The 19,105-nt window shown below is 46.7% G+C and overlaps 1 protein-coding gene across 1 annotated transcript in view; it reads right to left on the reverse strand.

The window, feature by feature from the left end:
- Positions 1-1,111: 1,111 nt before the first annotated feature.
- Positions 1,112-19,105, reverse strand: part of GLB1 (galactosidase beta 1) — a 101,874-nt gene continuing 83,880 nt past the window's right edge. The window contains exon 16 of the mRNA XM_065932930.1: positions 1,112-1,668. Within this exon, the coding sequence (XP_065789002.1) occupies positions 1,438-1,668 (231 nt within the window). The 3' untranslated portion in view covers positions 1,112-1,437. The remainder of the gene's footprint in view (positions 1,669-19,105) is intronic.

Consider the following 19,105-nt stretch of genomic DNA (forward strand, 5'->3'; position numbering starts at 1 on the left):
AGGCTCTAGGCTGTGTGGGCTTCAGCAGTTGTGCGTGAGCTCAGTAGTCGCTCCGCGGCATGTGGAATCTTCCTGGACAGGGATCTAACCTGTGTCCCGTGCCCCAGATATGCTCATGTCAACATTTCCGTTCATGTCACTGTAGTCCTCTCCTCTGGGAACATGGGCACGTGTCAATATATGACAGAAGCCACACCAGAGCCAGAGGACTGGGGTTCAAACCACATCTCATGACGTGAACGTGTTAGTCGCTCAGTCACGTCCAACTCTTTAAGAGCCCATGAACTGTAGCCTGCCAGGCTCCTCCATCTATGGGATTGTCCAGACAATACTGGAGTAGGTTGCCATTTGCTTCTCCAGAGGATTTCCCCCACCCAGGAATCAAACCTGGCTCTCCTGCATTGCAGGCAGACTCTTTACCACCTGAGCTACCAGGGAAGCCCAACATGTAGACTCGTGGCCCGGAAAATCAGGGAAGATGACAGGATGTTCCTCTGAGTTCTGGTGAGGGACGAGTGGGTTAAATACACAGTATGCTCAGAACTGGACATGGTGGAGGACAGTGCTTACGGTGTGTGATCAGGACGCCTGAGGCAGGAAGGGCATCTCTCACAATTGCTGGGGTCTGCCTGTCCACGTGTGTGCACCTGTCTGCTGATGGGTGAAGAGGCCTGGACTGACTGTGTGCACATGTGCAGCTCTTATGTCCAAACCGACAACACAGGATCCAACTTAAGGCAACATGCTTTTTTCACACCACTTACCATGAAAATATTTTCAAGGAAATAAATACAGATCTGCATCTGCATCTTAGTGGCTCTGGTGTCTCCCACTGTACAGATGTACCATCCTATCTATGCTTTCCAACTGCTGATGGTCTGCATAATCATTTGGAGTTGTGTTTATGAGCTCTCCCGGTAGGTATTACAGAAATTCAAAAGGAAGTCAAAATCAGAAAAGCAATGGTCCACTAGATCAAAACAAGACTATTTTCCACTCCTTTGAACCAACCTCAACTTAGTGAAGTGGCTTATTCAGCCCACTCAAGTCTAGTTATGATTTAAATCAGAAGCTATAATTTAATACCTGCTTAACATTAAAAACAGTAAGATCACTTGAATACAAATTTTATTTAATAAAAAGTCTACATGATTCTTAACAGAATAAAAATCAGAAAAAAAACTTCAAATGCTTCCCTTCCAACGCTGTGGATGCCTCTGTGTTGCTGGGCTACCAGCCCCACCCCATGACCACGCAGCCTGGACCGGTGCGTCAGGCACCGCCAGGCACCAGGGAAACCTAGGTTAGAACACGCCTAACCCATCTTCCAACCAGAAGTGAACGTTGGCCTTCCGAGCAGCAGGTGAGGTATGTGCAATGCTAGAATTCTGAAGGGTCACAGTCTTCCTCACAGGGAGTCAGTCATGAGTCTTGCTCCTAGTTTGCATGTCTATCGGCCTGAACTGTGCGAAAAACTGGCTTGTCCACGAACTCCACGGTGCACAGTTCCGGGCCACTGTCCTGGCAGGGCGCACGCTCCAGCTCCAGCACCACGATGGTGTTTGGGGTCGAGGTCACCAGGATGTGCTGAGGCACGAACAGGGTCATCTGGGGGCCCTGCACTGGCCAGTAGCGGCCGAGGTTAAAGCCGTTGATCCACACCTGACCCTGGAGAGAGAGAAAACCATCAACCGAGTATGCCGACCCTGCTGAGGGGCGTAAGAACCTTGGTGCGGGGGGGTGGGGTGGGGAGGCAGGCTGTGTCCCCAGGAAGATGCTCAAGTCAGGGAGGAGCTGGGTGGGAGAAGCCACTCATCCCAGGACCCTCCCTGCTTCAGGAAGAGACATGTTTGGTCCCTCCTGTGGCTTCAGTAGGTCAGCGCTGGATGATGCTGCGGCACATTCACCAAGTTTCTGAATTTTGTCCTGGGTCCGGCGCGACGTGGGGGTGGGGTGCCTGTCTGCACACACCCGCCTCTGCCCGAGGTAAGCAGGAGCCCAGCAGCCCAGACACATGTGCCCTCTAGAAGGATGGGGGGGGGGTCGAGGAGGTAGAGGCTGGCTGCCCAGGTGGGCATCTACCTTCTTGCTGCCTTTTGATCGTTTTCACACCAGCATAAGAGTGAGAGGTGGGGACTTGCTTCAAGGAGCACAGAGAATTCTATAAGCTGCAAGAACTTCTAGGAGCAGAAAAATCAGCTTCCACCACAAAACCCAGAAGGAGGAAAAAAATTCTCAGGAATGGGGACCAGGCCCCAGTGTGTCTGCACAGCATGACCTCAGGAGCTAGAATCTGCTGTCAGGTTGGACTTAGCAGTTGATGGAATAGGTGGAACATTCTGTCACAGAGAAAGCAAGGGAGTGAAGGAGAGGAGGTCACACACAAGAGGGAGACAGAATACCTGGGAGAGGATGGGAGGAAAGAAGAAGGGAGGAGGACAGGTGGGAGGAAGAAGCACCAAAATTGGCCCCACCGTGGCCCTGATGTGTTGGGGGAACATCCTGGAGAGGGCCCGCCCTGGTTGCCCCCTGCAGCCCTGACCCTGAACCCAGCTCTGGGTGCTCACCCTGGAGCTAGCTCCTCAGTTCTCACCTTTGGGTAATTTTCAGCCCCCAGGGGGCCCCTGGATGCGAGCTTCCCAGCTGGCTTCAAACCTCATTCCTGCCGCCTCCTGCCTGTGTGACTCTGGGCAGGTCCCCACTCCCACTGGTACCTGGGGACGGGGCAGGAGGAGGAAGCCGTGCGTGGCCAGCATGGCGTGGCTGCACCCCTCACGCCACCCAATGAAAAGACCTTGGCCTCCACGGCCCCGTGAAAAGAAGCCAGTGATGGAAAGCCACCTGTCTGTTGGGATAAGTCATTTAGAAAAAGGGTGACAGTTTCACACTTCTCAGAATTATTTTACTCTTGTTTTTACCACGGGATATGCTATCTTGATCCATCCTGAAGGTACACACAACGACAGCTTCACCAGGGTTTATCACCTTGAAGATCTGGTGGCGCCCCGTTTCCGCAGTATTAGAGAACAGCAGAGCCCGTCTCTGCGGTCGGTGGGGGGAGACGGGCTCCAAGGGGAGAGAGGGAGAGCGCTGTGAGCAGCACGTGTGGGCGACCCCGGCTCCACACTGTGTCCTGGCCACACTGAGGACCAGTGCCTCCCAAGATGCTGCCCCTCCAATACCTCTCCAGCTGCACGGAGCAGGTCTCCTGTGTTAGTTATTGGAACTGGGGAGCTGGGTGGGAAAAGGCTCGCCCTGGCTCCTTCCAGGGTTAGGGGGTGCAATTCATCTGGCGAAGGAGATGGGGTGCGGCGGGCTGGGGCCCCAGGAGCATCTTGCTTGACACTGGAAGGTGGCAGGCCCCACAGAGCTGGGCCACTGTTGGGGGCTTGCCTGGGTAGACAAGGGGCTGGCACCTATGGGCTCAGCTCGCCGCTGGTCCCCCCACAACCCCAGGCCTAGCTTATCCTCCTAAATGCTGCCCTGCTCACAAATAGTGCGGTAGCTGCATGAGACAACAGCCGTAAAGACCGCCCCCCCCATGAGCCTCCAGGGGTACCACTTACTCCTGGGAGCCCCTCGAGGTGCCGACTGGACCAGCCCGGGAGGAAGATGAGCATATCCACCTTTGATTCTCCAGTCCCTCTTCCAACTTTCGCTTCCCCAGCTGCCCCCACATTTCTGGAAGGTCCAGCTCCCACCAGTGAACACTCAGGTGGCCCCTTCCCAGACTGCTCTGTGACTGACAGATGTAACCCCTAACAGTTGCTCCTAGTTGCTCATCAAAGTAGATATAATTTTTCTTCTGACCCTCCTGGCTTTGAGTCATCTGTTTAAGTTATCTGTTTAAGTTATCTTTTCTCTCCCAAATTATCACCCATTTGGAGCCTTCAGCTCCCACCTGGATTCTGCCTCCTAACTCACCTAAATGACTCTAACATGTAGATATCCGTCCCTGGGCGTTCAGTGATGCCTCTGACAGTTGGGTTGCCCTTCCAGCCCAGAGGAATGAAGGATTCCGAGAGCAAGGTCATGGTACCTAGTTCTGAGGCCCTGCTGGTCAACAGAACTGTCCACAGAGATGAGGGCTTGGCGCTGCCCCACAGATAGCTACCTGCACTTACCAGCGGCTGGTGAGCTGGTGCGAGGGAGGAACTAAATTTTCACTTTGAATCAGTTCAAAGGTAAATATAAAATAGCCAGGTGGCCGGTGACTGTTGAGCTCAGCAGAGGTGTGGTGAATGCCCACCACTCCATCATCAGACCAATCTCCCTGCTCCTCTCTACTTTCACACCCAGTTCTTCAGACACATTCCGGCAGTGTTGGCTCAGGCATCTGGAGCCACCCTCCACCCCAACCCGGGCAGGTCCCCCTAGTTCCTCTAGCTCTAGATCCCAGGGTCCACACAGCAGTTGCATGAACATCAGACAGTTCTCATGAGGTCCTGCTTCTAAGCCCCGTATGTGGCCCATGGGCATACACCTTGGTCCTCTCGCCTTTGTGGTCAGCTCCCCGCTTTCCTCCTGCCCACACCAAGCTCGCTCACCTGTGCACCATGCTTCACCCCGAGCCTGCAAGGCTATCTGCCACACTCCAAGCCTTCAGATTCCTCAAGTGTCCACCCCATCACCACCTCCACAGAGAGAAGGTCATGTCACCATCCTCAGTCCTGGGCCTTCCATCCCAAGTCACTTGCTTGCCCTTTAATATCATTCTTCTCGTTATTGTCATTGTTTGCACATGTAGTCCCTTGTTTCACTACTGGTTTATCAGCTATTTCCAGCAGAGGCTCCATGAAGAGGAAGGCTGAGACCATCTTGTTGAGGGAGAGCTTCTCAGCACCCAGCAGAGAGACATACAATATACACCCACGACATCCAGGAGGTAAGACTCGTGGACGATTCTGCCCAGGCAAATACCCAGCCCCACTTCAAAAATACTCCTGTCTCTCCCCCTCCCAGCTTAAGAATTTTAGGGACTACTGTTCACTGGAAGAACAATGCAGCATTTGCCTACTCCCTTGATTAACACTGTGATTTTTTAAAACACAATTTTTTAAGGCACTAAAAAAATCAGTTTAGGATTTCCCTGGTGGTCCAGTGATTAAGAATCTGCCTGCCAATGCAGAAGGCATGGGTTCAATCCTGGGTCCGGGAAGATCCCGCATGCTGTGAGCAACTAAGCCCGTGTACCACAGCTTCTGAAGCCCACGCTCTAGAGCCTGTGCTCTGCAACAAGAGGAGTCACCGCAATGAGATGCCGGCGCAGTGAGTGGCCCTCGATTGCGCAACTAGAGAAAGCCTACGCATGGTAACTAAGACCCAGCGCAGCCAAAAAAAAAAAAAAAGAAAAATCACTTTAAAAGAGTCAAACTGAAAAAAAAAATCTGTTAAAATATATGTATATATACATTCTGATTCTTGTTTCTCTTTAAAAAAAAAAAATTATGCTGAAATTATTGGTGGGGGGAGAGTAGGCCCATGTGATCTAAAAACAGAATATAACTGTTTTTTTTCCTTTTGTTCTAGCCATGTGGCCTGTGGATCTTAGTTCCCCGCCTAGGGATAGAACCTGTGCCCCTTGAGGCGCAAGCTCGGAGTCCCAACCATTGGACCTCCAGGAAAGTTCCTAAAAGCAGACACACTCTTATTAATCAACACAGTTAAGTATTAATACATACTAAGGCCGAGCATCTGTAGAGCGAACACCGATGGCTTCAGAGTTTCCCTGGGTTGTCCCAGCTGAAACATCTCCATGACAAATGCTGACTTTCTCTGACTGTGGCTTGACCCTTGACAGACTCCCCGCTCTCTGCTAAATATTACCACCATGGTGGTAATAGTTCCAGTGAAGGACAGGTTCCTGGCAGAGACTGACTTGCTTCTGTGTTAATCAGACAGACATGTGTCTGTCTGTTTTCAATTCTCCAGATAAACAGAACTCTCTGAGAACATAAAGCAAAAGATTCAATCCTGGTTTAACTCATAGCTTCAACATTTTCAAATGTGGTCAGGAGTTCCTTTAACAACACCAAACTTGGGTTGAATGCTGACTCTGTTCTACTCTGGAAGAAGACATTTAGACACTTGGAGGACTTAAAGGTCCATTTCTCAAGGTTAAATGGTTCTCACATGCATGATTCACGAGTATTTATGGGGCTAACTTGGGAGGAAAAAGCAAAGAAAGAAAAAGTAAAACAGTGAGAGATAAGATGTTAAATAAACCTCCACACAGGAGAAAACCAAAATCTCCCCTTCCTTCAGACCCTAAATCTGTAGCTGATGCAAATCCTTTCCTTCCTCCTTTGTCTTAGAGTAAAAAGTTTACGATTCTCTGTATTTTAGGACAGACCCAGATAGAATCGAAGCCACGAAAATGCAGAATATTAACATAAAAGATGAGTCACTTCCTGCTCTCAGCAAACCCCAAAAGATAAATTCCTTCCTTTTCAACTCCCCCAGGGTGCCACCATTGCTTGATCTTTTTATGGAGCATCTCCCCTATCACTGTCCTCATGCGTCCTCACACTCCTGGAATGAAGCTAAGAACTGGTAAGTGAAAACCATCTCTAGGCAGCCATATATTAGTTGTTGCAGAGTCCATGCACTAAAATTTGTAGGAGATTCTCCTTTACTCAGAGCCCATTTACTCCTGTTGGCACACAATTCTTACAAGCCTTGTTACTAAATTAATATACATTTGGACAAAGGTGTCTATCTAGTTTCCAAGTTCACAGGACTTGTGATTAGAAACAATGAATGAAGTGGAAATAGTAAACTTCGTTGGGGGTAGGATAACTGTAAATCAGGCCAAAAAGAGTTGAAAAAGCATATCAAATTCAGAATGAAAGTAGGGTCACACAGGGCTAAGACTTCACGGCAGGCTGCAGAAATGCCCAGTTCTTCACAGCATTTGGATGGGACTGGTCGAGTGTTGGGCAAAGAACATGGAAGAAGTGATATGTGAATTCTGACTTGGGTCTTAAGAATCCTTGCACATCTGCATTTTTTTCTTTGAGCACTGCCAGTCATCATATGAGCAAGCCCAGGTTGGCTTGCTAGATGATGAGAGAGACATAGACTGATCTGTATGGTCTCAGCCAAACCCCAGGAGGAGGGCCTCCTCGCCTACTGGAAGGGCTTGCCCGGCCAAGACCAGCGGAACCACAACCCAATCTGCCAACACTCCAAATCAGAAGCTAAATAAAGGGTTGCTCTTTGAAACCACTAAGTTTGGGGTGGTTTTTTAGACGGCGAAAGCTAACTGATACACCACTCCATGGCATCAATGTACAGCAGAATGCTACTTTTCAGTAAAGTAAATGATGTCATTGAACCCAATTTCACAAGAATAGGGTTATCCTCTACTAGTCAGCTCCTCTTTCACTAATTAGCCTCCAAACGCCATCTCCAAGTCTCCACCTCCGTCGTATCTGTACCTCTCCCAGGGTTGTTGTGAGATGGCTCAGGTGAGCACTCTGCATGGTGGCTGGTGTGCAGGGAGCTCTCCACAAGACTGCTGGTATTATTTCCCATAGCTGGGCCCCTTTTTCATCCTCTCTGCTGCACTAAAGGCCAGCTTCCTTCCTTGTCCCTGTCTTCTCCTGCAGAAGAGCAAGCTTTGGGGGAATGAGGAGGAAGGGTCTGTCTTATACGTATCAGACAAGAGGTGCCTCTGAGGCCTCCAGTGGTCAGTCCCCCCTGGTTCTTGGATGTGGTGTTCCCCGCTCTCAAAAATGACGAGCTGGAGCTGGAAACCGGGGTGTTACATCCATGGGGATGAGCGCCCCTAAAAGTGTAAGCAGAGGGCCCTGAATCAAGTCCTGAGAACTGAAACACAGAGAAAGCAAAACCTGAGAAGGAATGAAGACAGGGCAGGAAACCAGAAGTTGGGTCACAGGCATCAGGAGAGCTTCAAGGGAGGGAGTGGTTACCTGTGTCAGACGTTACTTGCCAAGGAGTTAAGTGAGAAATGTCTGGGGAGCATGTCACCAAGCGGGTGCCAGTGGTCTCAGCAGGGACAGCTTCCGAGGAGCATGGGAGCAGAGTTCCTCCGCATCACCCTCCACTCTACAGACTGAGTCCGTGCCTGACAGGCACCTTTCTGCTGCATTCCCATAAATGTTGAAGTCTCCCCTTTAACTTGCATCATACAGCCCGGCCCCCGCAACCTGCACAGAATTATCCATACAGACTCAAGATTGACAGGCCATCTAGAAGACGGCCATCAAGTCTAGAAACAGAGATGACACAATTTCATTATGCTGAATGCTGTGTTCCAGACTTCATGGCCACGCCCTGTGATGACCAAGAGTGGACAGCTCTTCCTAAATGAGCAGGAAGTACCTGCGTGGTCTGTGGCCCCACCATACCCCTGGGTCGTCCCCCTCAGAGGCTGAGAGCGCCATACCTCCAGCTGTGTAGGCTCCAAACTCTGGAGTCCTAGTTCTGAACAACCAGTTGGGCGTTGGGGATTCCCATGAGCCCCTCCTCAGATTCAATAATATCCTAGAGTGGCTCACAGAATGCAGAAAAACACTGTACTGATATCTATGGGGTTATTATAAAGGACACAACTCAGAAATGGCCAGACGAAAAAGAGTCACAGGGCAAGGTATTAGGGGTGCAGGGCTGAGCTGCCTGCCATCTCCATGTGCACCTCCTGCCCAGGTGTAAGCTCTCAACATCTGGAAGTGTTCACCAACCCAAAAGCTCCTTGAATCTTGTTGTTCTAAAGTTTTTTTTTATAGAATTCCATTTTCAGGCCCTGACCCTAACTCCAGAGGTTGAGGAGGGATGGGCTGAAAGTTCCAACGTCTAATCACATTGTCTTTCTGGTGACTAGGCCTCAGGATAGGACTGATCACCAGAAAGACCAAATGATTAGACAGCTGGAAATTTCAAAAGCAAGATTCAAAAAAAGAGTCTCCAAATAGAAGATATTTATCAACCCTTCATTATAAATTTTTTTTTATCCATGGTCCTTTTACAGCTTCTTGCTTTTCCTCTGTATTCAATGTTGATTTTTTTTGGTCGCCAGCATGTGGGATCCTAGTGCCCTGATCAGGGATCGAACCTCTGTCCCTGGCAGAGGAAGCTTGGAGTTCTAACCACTGGACCACCAGGGAGGTCCCTCTATGTTGCTTCTTAATGTTCAAAGCTTAATTCTGGTAGGGGGAAAAGCCGAAGTTATCCCACCCCTCTCACCCCCATGCTCTGCTAGGCACCCAGACCAACTCAAAGTGGTAAAAAACGCAGGAAGTCTACAGAGGATATGCATGTGGTGTCATCCACATGCATCTGAAGGAGAGAGAAACAGCACACTCGTCACTGCAGACAGAGTAAGGGTTTTAGGTCTGGCCCATCTGACAAGCTGGAGCACTGAAGAACAATGCTCACTGTGGGCAGTTTGTAGTCGGACGAGAGTTCTATGCAGACAAAGCGCTGGCCTGGGTCTCTCGGATGAAGCAAAACATGTCAGACAACTTCCCAAAGAAATCCCAGTTGACATTCGGGCATTTAACCAGAAAGCCACATCCGGCTCAAGTACGGCCGATTAATCAGAAGTGACTTTTTTTTTAATCTCCTGAATCTCCTTATCAGTGACTTCATTCACCCCATCAAGGTAGTTTCTCTATAACAAGTGAATGGCAGAAGTCAAAGGGTCAGAACAGGGGCCTGGATGGGGCCTCCCAGCTGGAGGCGGTGCCCAGGGCAGAGTCTTAGAAATCGCCCACGCTTTGGGTGGTCCATCCCCTCTGTATCCCCCTGAACTGCTAAGTGCGCGTCCTCCCACACTCAGAACTCCATGCCCTGCGGGGGGGTGTGGTGTGGTGTGTGTGATCTGTCTGCGGTGCATCTGCCCATCACTCAGAACCTCAGGAGGTGGCCTGGACGGTCCATGGGAACAGGGACCACCGCTCACCAGAACAGAATAGAAAATGCGCATGTTCTGTCCTAGGCATGATAAATGTGTGCTCTCTGACCTTCAGACCTAGGCAACCCAGGCTCACAAATCTCATGTGTGTGTGTGTGTGTGTGTGTGTGTGTGTGTGTGTGTGTGTGTGTGTGTGTGTGTGTGTGTGTAAAGCTTTACTGAGATGTAATTCACATACTACACAACTCCCTCATTTCAAGTATACAACTCAGTGGTTATTAGTTTACTAACGAGAAATCCAACCATCACCCCAAAGAAAAACTCTTCAGTCTTTAGTATCTGCCCCCCCTCCCACGGCATTTTCCCTCAATACCCCCTTTTCCCTGCTCTAGGCAACCACTAATCTTCCTGTGTCTATAGATCTGCCTGTTCCAGACATTTCATATACATGGTATCACATGATATATATGGTTTGTGACTAGCTTCTTTCATGGAACATGTTTTCAAGGTTCATCCATGTCTTCAAGGTTCATCCATGTCGTTCATTTGTCTTTTTAAGATTTTTATTTATTAACTTATTTTTGGCTGTGCTGGGTCTTCATTGGTGTGTGGACTTTTCTCTAGTTGTGGTGAGCAGGGGCTACTTTCCAGTTGTGGTGTGTAGGCTTCTCACTGTGGTGACTTCTCTTGTGGAGCAAGAGTGTGAGGGCGCACAGGCTTCAGTAATCGTGGTGCATGGGCTTAGTTGCTCTGAAGCATGTGGGATCTTCCCAGATCAGGAATCGAACCCATGTCTCTTGCACTGGCAGGTGGATTCTTTACCACTGAGCCACCAGCAAAGTCCTGTTCGTTTGTTTATACTGCCAAATAATTTTCCATTAAATGGGTAGACCATAGTTTGTTTATTCATTATTAGTTGAGGGGCACTTGGGTTTTTTGATCTTTTAGTTGATTTTGATTAATTCTGGGTAATGCTGCTGTGTATATTTGTGTACCAGTTTTTACATTTATTTTTGGCTGAACCATGCAGCATGTGGGATCTTAGTTCCCTGGCATACTAGTTTTTGATCAGACATATGAATTAGATGAGTTTCTTGGGTTCTAAACACCCTGAAACATTCATAAATATTGTGTGCACATGTACTTTAAGATTAAACTTTTTTTTTTTTTTTTAAACTTTTGACTGTGCTGGCTCTTGGTTGCTTTTTGTGGGCTTTCTCCAGTTGTGGCGAGGGGGGCTGTGGGGGCTACTTTTAGTTACTGTCCAGGAGCTTCTCACTGCAGTGGCTTCTCTTGCTTTGGAGCACAGAGGGCTCTAGAGCGCAGGCTCAGTAGTTGTGGCTCACAGGCTTAGTTGCTCCACGGCACACAGAATCTCCCCAGGGATGGAACATGTGTCCCCTGCATTGGCAAGAGGATTCTGATCCACTGCAGCACCTGTTGAGTCCTGTACATGAACTTTTCAAGCATAAAGGTGCAGAAAACCCATCAGACTAAGTAAGTGAAGAGCTTTAGCCTGGACCATTAGTACAAGCTCCGCCCGGTCTTCGAGGCCCTGTAGGTGCTGCTGGCCTTTTCACTTGGGCCTCCAAGTGAGACAGACCTAGGGCTGGGGAGCCTTTCCACCAGCATGTCTGTGCCTCACACCAGATACTCAGGTCTCTGAGCCTCTATCTGCTCATCTGCAAACTGGAGTCACTACCAGGACATCCTACCACACGGGGCTCCTTTGATGATTATAAAGATAGTGTCTCTTAAGGGCTGAGCGAAACGCCTGGGTCAGTAACTCTTGGGTGTGACATTTCCATGACCTGGCCAAGGTGAACCCTTATGACCTCCAAAAACATGTTATGCTTTTCCATTTACTTTTTCCTTTGTATCTAGTATTCTTTCACTTGAAGCTCCCTCCCTGACATAACCTCTGATTCTGATAAAGGACTATCCATCCTTTGGGTGTATGTCAAGCTCCAGCCCTGCTCATAACTCCTGGGAAAGATAATGCTGTCTTTATGGATTGCATCTCTTGAAAGTTCTTTCTCTAAGCCACGGAACTGATACCACCTAGTGGGCCACCGTTTGTGTTGGGTCTTCTCGTGGGCCTTGGTCCCATACCCCCAGCAACAGCCAAGTCTCTCTTCACCAACGGGACCCTCGCAAGGTCTGCACTCCACTCACCTCCAAACTCACCTCCAGGAGGTTTCTTGCAAGGGACCCAGCAACATAAGCAATTTCCCTCTTCCACCTGAAGGCAGTAACAGAGCAACCAGGCCCAGGGAGGAGGCCAAATAAACCAGGCACTTAAAAAAAATGCCCTTCGTGAAACTTATGCTCAGCGGGTGAAACTGGGGCGACAGCTCAAGTGATGAAGTGTCACGGGTGCTGAGTCCAGACTGGGCTCTAGGGGGATCAAGGGGGACAGAGGGTCTAGAAGGTTTCAGAGAGGAGTTAATGCCAGTCTTCAAGTTGTGAAGACTCAGTGGGCACAGAGAGGGAATGAAAAAGTGTGAACAGAGGACACCAAGAGGGAGAAGAGGGGGATCGGGTGGAGGGGCAGGGTGAGGAAGAGGGAGGGAGAGAAGAATGAGCATGCGCAATCCACTAGGACGATCCAGTGAAGGCTACACTTTGTTTCCGGGTCAGGCTACACTTTGTTTCCAGGTCAGCCTATACTTTCTTTCCGGGTCCCAGCGTCCCTAGATATTGTTTCTGGGCTGCATGCAACAGGGAGTTGGAGAGAAGACGGGAAAGCTGACAAAATGCTGGAGGAGGAAGAGAGAGAAGAGGATCTCGGCCTGGAGGAAGACGGTGGGGAGGGGCTTTGGAGCTTACACTTCTTTCTAGAGGCCACTGGGCAGGAAGTGAGGGTGGAGGCAGAGAGATAAGTCTGACAGGAAGCTGAGGAACAAAGGATCTCACTTGATAGCGTCAAGTAGGGTGAGTCCTCAGTGGAGGAGGTGGGGAGGAGGTAGTTGGTTTAGGGGAGGTGGTGAGAGTCAGAGGCCAGCTGGGGATAGGGAAGACAGAGGCCAAGGACTGTTGGGCAGCTTGGGTACCTCCAGAGTTTGGAGACATGAAGGAACGAATATGCCGGAGAGGCCATACCAGGGGTCCTTAGTTACCGATGAACTAGCAGAGGCCAGTGGTGAACCCACTCCCAGTGAGGGTGAACAAGGAGTGGAAGGGCAAGGGGGCCAGTGGATTGACGGCTCCTAAGGGGGGGAAAAATGATGATGTTGTCTAGGCAGGATAGGGAAGAACTGTGGCCCTGGTGGTGGAGTTTCAAGTCATCCACAAGATCCAAAAGTAGACCTGGGAGCCTTGAGAGTTTTGAGGGACAGAAACATATGGCCAGAGAGAGGATCATAGAGCTTAAAATTACAGAAGTATGTTCACCAGGAAATATATGCTTGGGCGATAAACCAAATCTCAATAAATTTAAGAAGATTTTGCAACCATCACCACAATTTAATCTGGGGACAATTCCATCACCCCAAAAAGAAACCCCATGCCCATTTGCAGTCACTCTGTATTCCCACCCTAAGTCCTAGGCAGCCATTCATTTACTCTCTGGCTGTATAGATTGGCCTTTTCTGGATAATTCAGACAAGTGGGATCACACAATATGTGGTCTTTTATGACTGGCTGCTTTTACTTAGCATAATGTTTTTCAGATTTATCCATGTTGTAGCCTGTATCAGTAGTCTGCCCTTTTTTATTGTGGGATATCATTCCATTGCATGGATATTCCATAGTTTATTTCCCCATTTATCAGTTGATGGACATTTTGAATTATTTCCAACTCTTGGTTACTTTGATAATGCTACTATGGATATTTGGATGTAAGTCTTTGTGTAGACACATGTTTTCATTTCTCTTGGAAACAGCTGGGAGTAGAATTGAAGAATCCTATGGTAATTTTAGGAGAAATTGAAGAAACTGCCAAACTATGTTCCAAGGTGTTTGTATCATTTTTACATTTCCACTAGCAATGTAGGAGGGTTCCCATTTCCCCACATCCTTGCCAACATTTGTTCTTGTTCATCTTTTAATATTACAGCCATTCTAGTGGGTGTGAAGGGGTATTTCATTGTGGTTGATTTACACTTCCTTAATGATGTTGAGCATTAAGCATCTTTTCATGTACTTATCTTCTTTGGTGAAATGTCCATGCAAGTCCTTTGCCCATTTTTTGAGTGGGTTGGTTATTTTCTATTACTGAGTTATAAGAATTCTTTATATATTCTAGAACCAAGTCCTTTGTCAGATATATGAGTTGAAAACATTTTCTGCCAATCTGTGGTTTGGATATTCATTTTCTTAATAATGTCTTTTGAAGGGAAAATATTTTCAATTTTGATAAAATCTAATTTATCAATTTTTTCCTTTAAGGATTATGTATTAGGTGTCAAGTCTAAGAAGTCTTTGCCTTACCCAAGATCAGGAAGATTTTTCTCCTTCTTCCAGAAGTTTTATAGAAGAATTAAGTTAGAAATAAAAAAAAAATAAGAAATGCTTCTAAAACAAAAACAAAAACACAGAATTCCTTGGTGATCCAGTTCTTAGGACTGTGTGCTTTCAATGCTGAGGGGCTGGGTTCAATCCCTGGTCAGGGAACTAAGATCCCACAAGCTGTGCAGTATGGCCAAAAAAAATTAAACAATGCATATTTAAATAACTTATGGTTCAAAGAAGAGATATTAAGGGAAATTAGAAAATATTTCAGACAGAATGATAATGAAAACATATTTCCATAAACATGTAAAAATCAAACATTATAAAAGGGCACTTATTAAACACATGCCATGTGCATCTTCGGCTTCCCTGGTAGCTCAGCTGGTAAATAATCTGCCTGCAATGCAGGAGACCTGGGTTCAATCCCTGTGTTGGGACGATTCCCTGGAAAAGGGAATGGCTACCCACTTCAGTATTCTGGCAAAGGGTTGGACATGACTGAGCAACATTCACTTTCACTTTCACATGTGCATCTTCTCTTGCAGCTTTTTTCCCAGTATTATTTTCCTCTTCTTCAGATTCAAACTTCTCAAGAAGAATGTTTATCTTCAAGTATCTGTATTTTTCATGTGTTCATCTCCTCCCCCTACAGTCCTCAATAGAAGGCTGTTTGGCTTGCAGTGTTCGCTCCACTGGCTTAGCCCTTACTGAGGGTCTCTGTGACCCCTGGTGCTAAATCCAGCAGAGGTGCTTTAGTCTTCATCTCACTTGCCTCTTGGCAGCACAAATGCTGTTCTCCTCCCATTTGTTTGGTCTCTCCTCACTCTCCATCATGTTTGTGTCTCTCAAAGGTCAGCTCAATGTCTTCCTTTCTTCCTTCTGCATCCTGTCTCCTTAGAGGAACTTGTCTACTCCATGTCTTCAATGACAATCCATATACAAATGATCTCTTACATATATTCCCAGCCCAGATCCCTCCTCCTCTAAATACCCACCCATAAATCTAACAGCCTCCTCGAGAACCTTCTCTCCACTGTTCCCCATGGCCTAACTCAACTGTCCACATCCAAACTCATGACCATGCTCTTCTAGCACAAATCCTCTTTTGAAATTCCTTCTTTCAGTAAATCGTGTCATCTTCCTAGCAGCAAGCCTAGAACCTGAGAGTAACCTGATATGTCCTTCTCTTTAAATACCTATATCCAATCTATCACTACCTCTTTATGGATTTAACTACAAACATTTCTCAAATAGTGTGTCATTACCATCTTGTCTCCCACCAACCCAGTCTGGCAATGAAACTATGATCCAGCCTCCCAGACAGTTTTCCTGAGCCCAGTCCATCCCGGGGTCACAGAAACTCATTGCATCACGACCCATACCATGTCACTCTGTTTTGGTGGCTCTCAAAAGAAAGATAAAACTGTAATGTGGTTTAATACCCTGTCCCGATCTAATCTCTACCCACTTTCTAGCTTCTTCTCTGAAGCACACTCCCTCCTCTCTGTGTTCCATACAGTTGAGTTCTCTCTAAGTGTCTCATTCTGGCCACTTTTCCCTCTAACCACATAACTTTTGCATATGCTTTCTCCTCTGCCTGGCATATGTTTCCCTCCCCTTTCTGCCATGTTAAGTCCTATTCAACCCCTCTATCTCTGTCAAGCATCATGTCCACCTGTCCATCATGTTCCCTGACCTCCTTAACATGGTCAAATGCCCAATTATTGTCAGCCTCCATATCTCTTCTTAGCATCCATTGCATCTGCAATTTTATCAATTTAATTTGAATGATGATATGATTTGGGTATGCTAGACTTTAAATTCCATGAGAGCCAGAGGGCTTCCCTTGTGGCTCAGATGGTAAAGAATCTGCCTGCAATGCAGGAGACCTGGGTTTGATCCCTCAGTTGGTAAGATCCCCTGAAGAAGGGAATGGCAACCCACTCCAGTATTCTTGCCTGGAGAATCCCATGGATAGAAGAGCCTGGTGGTCTACAGTCTGTGGGGTCACAGAGTTGGACACAACTGAGTGACTAGCACACACCCAGACTTTTAAGTTCCAAGAGAGCAAGAACCATATCCAGTTCTCTTCATTTTTGGATCCTTAGTGCCTGGCACAAAGTTTGGGTACATAGTAGTGAAAAGGAGCAGGACCCTATCGTCCTTCCCCCCACCATGTTTCCTGCCTGCCTTGTAGCCAAAGGATAAGTTTAATCAGAGAACTGAGAAAATACAGAAGCAAAGGAAAACAATCAAATAGGATAAAATAATAATAACTTAAGTCAGTAAGCAAAGTCAAGGATCTTTAGTTTCTTTTCAAGGGCTTTAGATAATATTCGAGCCATATCCTTGGAGCTGTGTTGTAGATACTGAAACCTGTAGATACAGGTGGAAGACGTTAACTACATGAAGACCAGACTGTAGCCATGACATAAGGTGCCACAATTCCAAGAACTGGCCCCAGGGAAATGGGAGCAAACTGACCCCGGATCTGAAGACTAATTGTACTTAAAATAATCAAGATGGCACTGGTCAGGGACTTCCTGGCGGCCCAGTGGTTAGGACTCCACACTTCCACTACAGGGAGCCCATGCTCAATCGCTGGTCAGGGAACTAAGATCCCAAAAGCAGTGCAGTGCAGCAAAACAAACACCCAAAATGCTGGTCGGACCGCTGCATGATCAATTTCAAGATGATTGTGAGAGCTGACTGTAGCCCCCTCCCTAATACCTATACAACCCTGAAGATCCCCTTTAAAAGCTCTTGCTCACTGCTTGTCAGTGGGAGGAGGATAAGTTGGCCTTTGGACAGGAGCCTGCCCTCCCTTTAGTTGCATACATCTGAAAAAAAGCCAACTTTCCTTTCCACTGACCTTGCCTCTTTATTGGGTTTGAGCTCCGAGCACCTGGACCCACTTTCGCTAACATATTTTGATGCAACGTGAGACTGAGCTCTCGCGATACCTGCCTGCTGGGGGTTTTCCCCAAGGGAAGCCGCCACCATGAAGACGCGCCAGGAAGGCTTCAAGGAGCCATTGCTCATGGCTCTCAGGCCCTGGGAGGAGGTTTGGGGGACATCCCTACCAGCTGCCGAAACCATTTGTTTCGGGGATCCTCCCTGTTTCTCCCCTGGTCGGCACTGGCCGCCAACACGCGCTTTCTTGGTGGAAGAAAAGACGCCTCAGGACGAGTTGAGGAGCTCCCAGACCCAGTAAGTCCACGGGTGTGCACCCGGATAACTTCTCTTTTGAGCTTGAAGTGCTATTTGGGCATTTTTGCCAACTGGTTCTGATGTATGTATGATGTTGAGGACTGTTTGTGTTGGAAAGTGTTTATTTGGGACTCCATATCCGTCATCCTCTCAGGGGATTTATGACAGTTCTTTCTTCTGGTGTGTGAGTGTGTATTCTGTTTGTGTGATTGGTATTCTTGTCTTTTGTAAAGTGAAAAATTCAGGTTCAATTCATTAGAAAGATTTTAGCTATGAAACTATGACTACAGAAAAAAAAAGATTTTTTGAACACTGGTGGCCACCAAGTGTTCTTCAAACTCCAAAAAAATTGGTTATGATGACAGCCTTTTATTTTTGCATATGCAGTTAGAGAAAACATACTTTTTTTTTTCTCTTCACAATTCTGACCCTGAGAAAAACAAAAATATGCTTAGGAGAAAGCTCGAAGTTAACTCTTGTCCTTGAAATACAAACACAACTCACATTGAGACTTCAGACTTGGGTTATTTAGTATAATTTTAAACAAAAAGAAAAAAGGAAAGAGGGCTTAGATTTAAACACAATAAATGCATATTATTAAATACACATATTGTACCACATTAAAGAGAAATTGTGCTATGAAAAAAATGTATGTTTTTAGAGGTTATGGAATATGTTCTTAAGTTTGCCAATCAGAAATGCTGGTATAACAGTTCAACTACTTGTTTCTTAGTTTTGTTAAGGCTTTAAAAGGGTTAAAAATTGTAATATGTAAAAATGATAAGGGATACATTTCAGTTTATAAAGCAAGTAGGATATGTGTTGTCTGCCAGAGAAAATATAAAGGATGGAGATTTTGTTTTTTTTCCTTTGGCCCCACCGTGTGGCATGCGGGATCTTAGTTTTCACCAAGGACCAACCCTGTGCCCCTGCAGTGGAAGCTCAAAGTCCTAACCACTGCACCTCCAGGGAATTCCCTGGAGATATTTTTGTTGAAGGATAAAAGGAGAATAACTTTTGGGTGGGAAAAAAATTAGTGAGAAACTAAAATGGACATAGAAAGTATCCTTTTTTGTAAAGAAAAACAGAGTACTAGGAGAAAGGAATTTTGGACACTTAAGATTGATTAAAATTAGATTGAATTTAATAAGGTAAATGAATTTTAACAGTAAGCTGATACAGGGCAGCAATTTGGTTTTCTCTGTTACGAGAGCAGTTTTCCTGGAATATTGTGCTGCTTTTGATAACAGATTGTAAGTTTCTTTATCTAGGTAACTTTGAGTTTTTCAGAGGGCCCCTGAGGAATCTCAGAGAAAAATACTGTTAAAAAATTGACAGAATTCTAATGGAAAGCTGTTGTGTTTCTTCTAATCATACTTTTGACCCCAATGTTCAGAATGGAAAAAATTGTTTAATCAAGTTATCACAGAGTATAACTACTCATGATGTGTGTCATTGCTGCCTTTAAGTTTACTAATAATGTGTAAAGATTGGGTATAATCAATAAAATGTATGACCTATAAAATGCTTCCCTGTCAGCATACCTCGCTATGCTTGTTTGTTATG

This window comes from Muntiacus reevesi, chromosome 4 (assembly GCF_963930625.1).
Source record: "Muntiacus reevesi chromosome 4, mMunRee1.1, whole genome shotgun sequence".
NCBI lineage: Eukaryota > Metazoa > Chordata > Mammalia > Artiodactyla > Cervidae > Muntiacus > Muntiacus reevesi.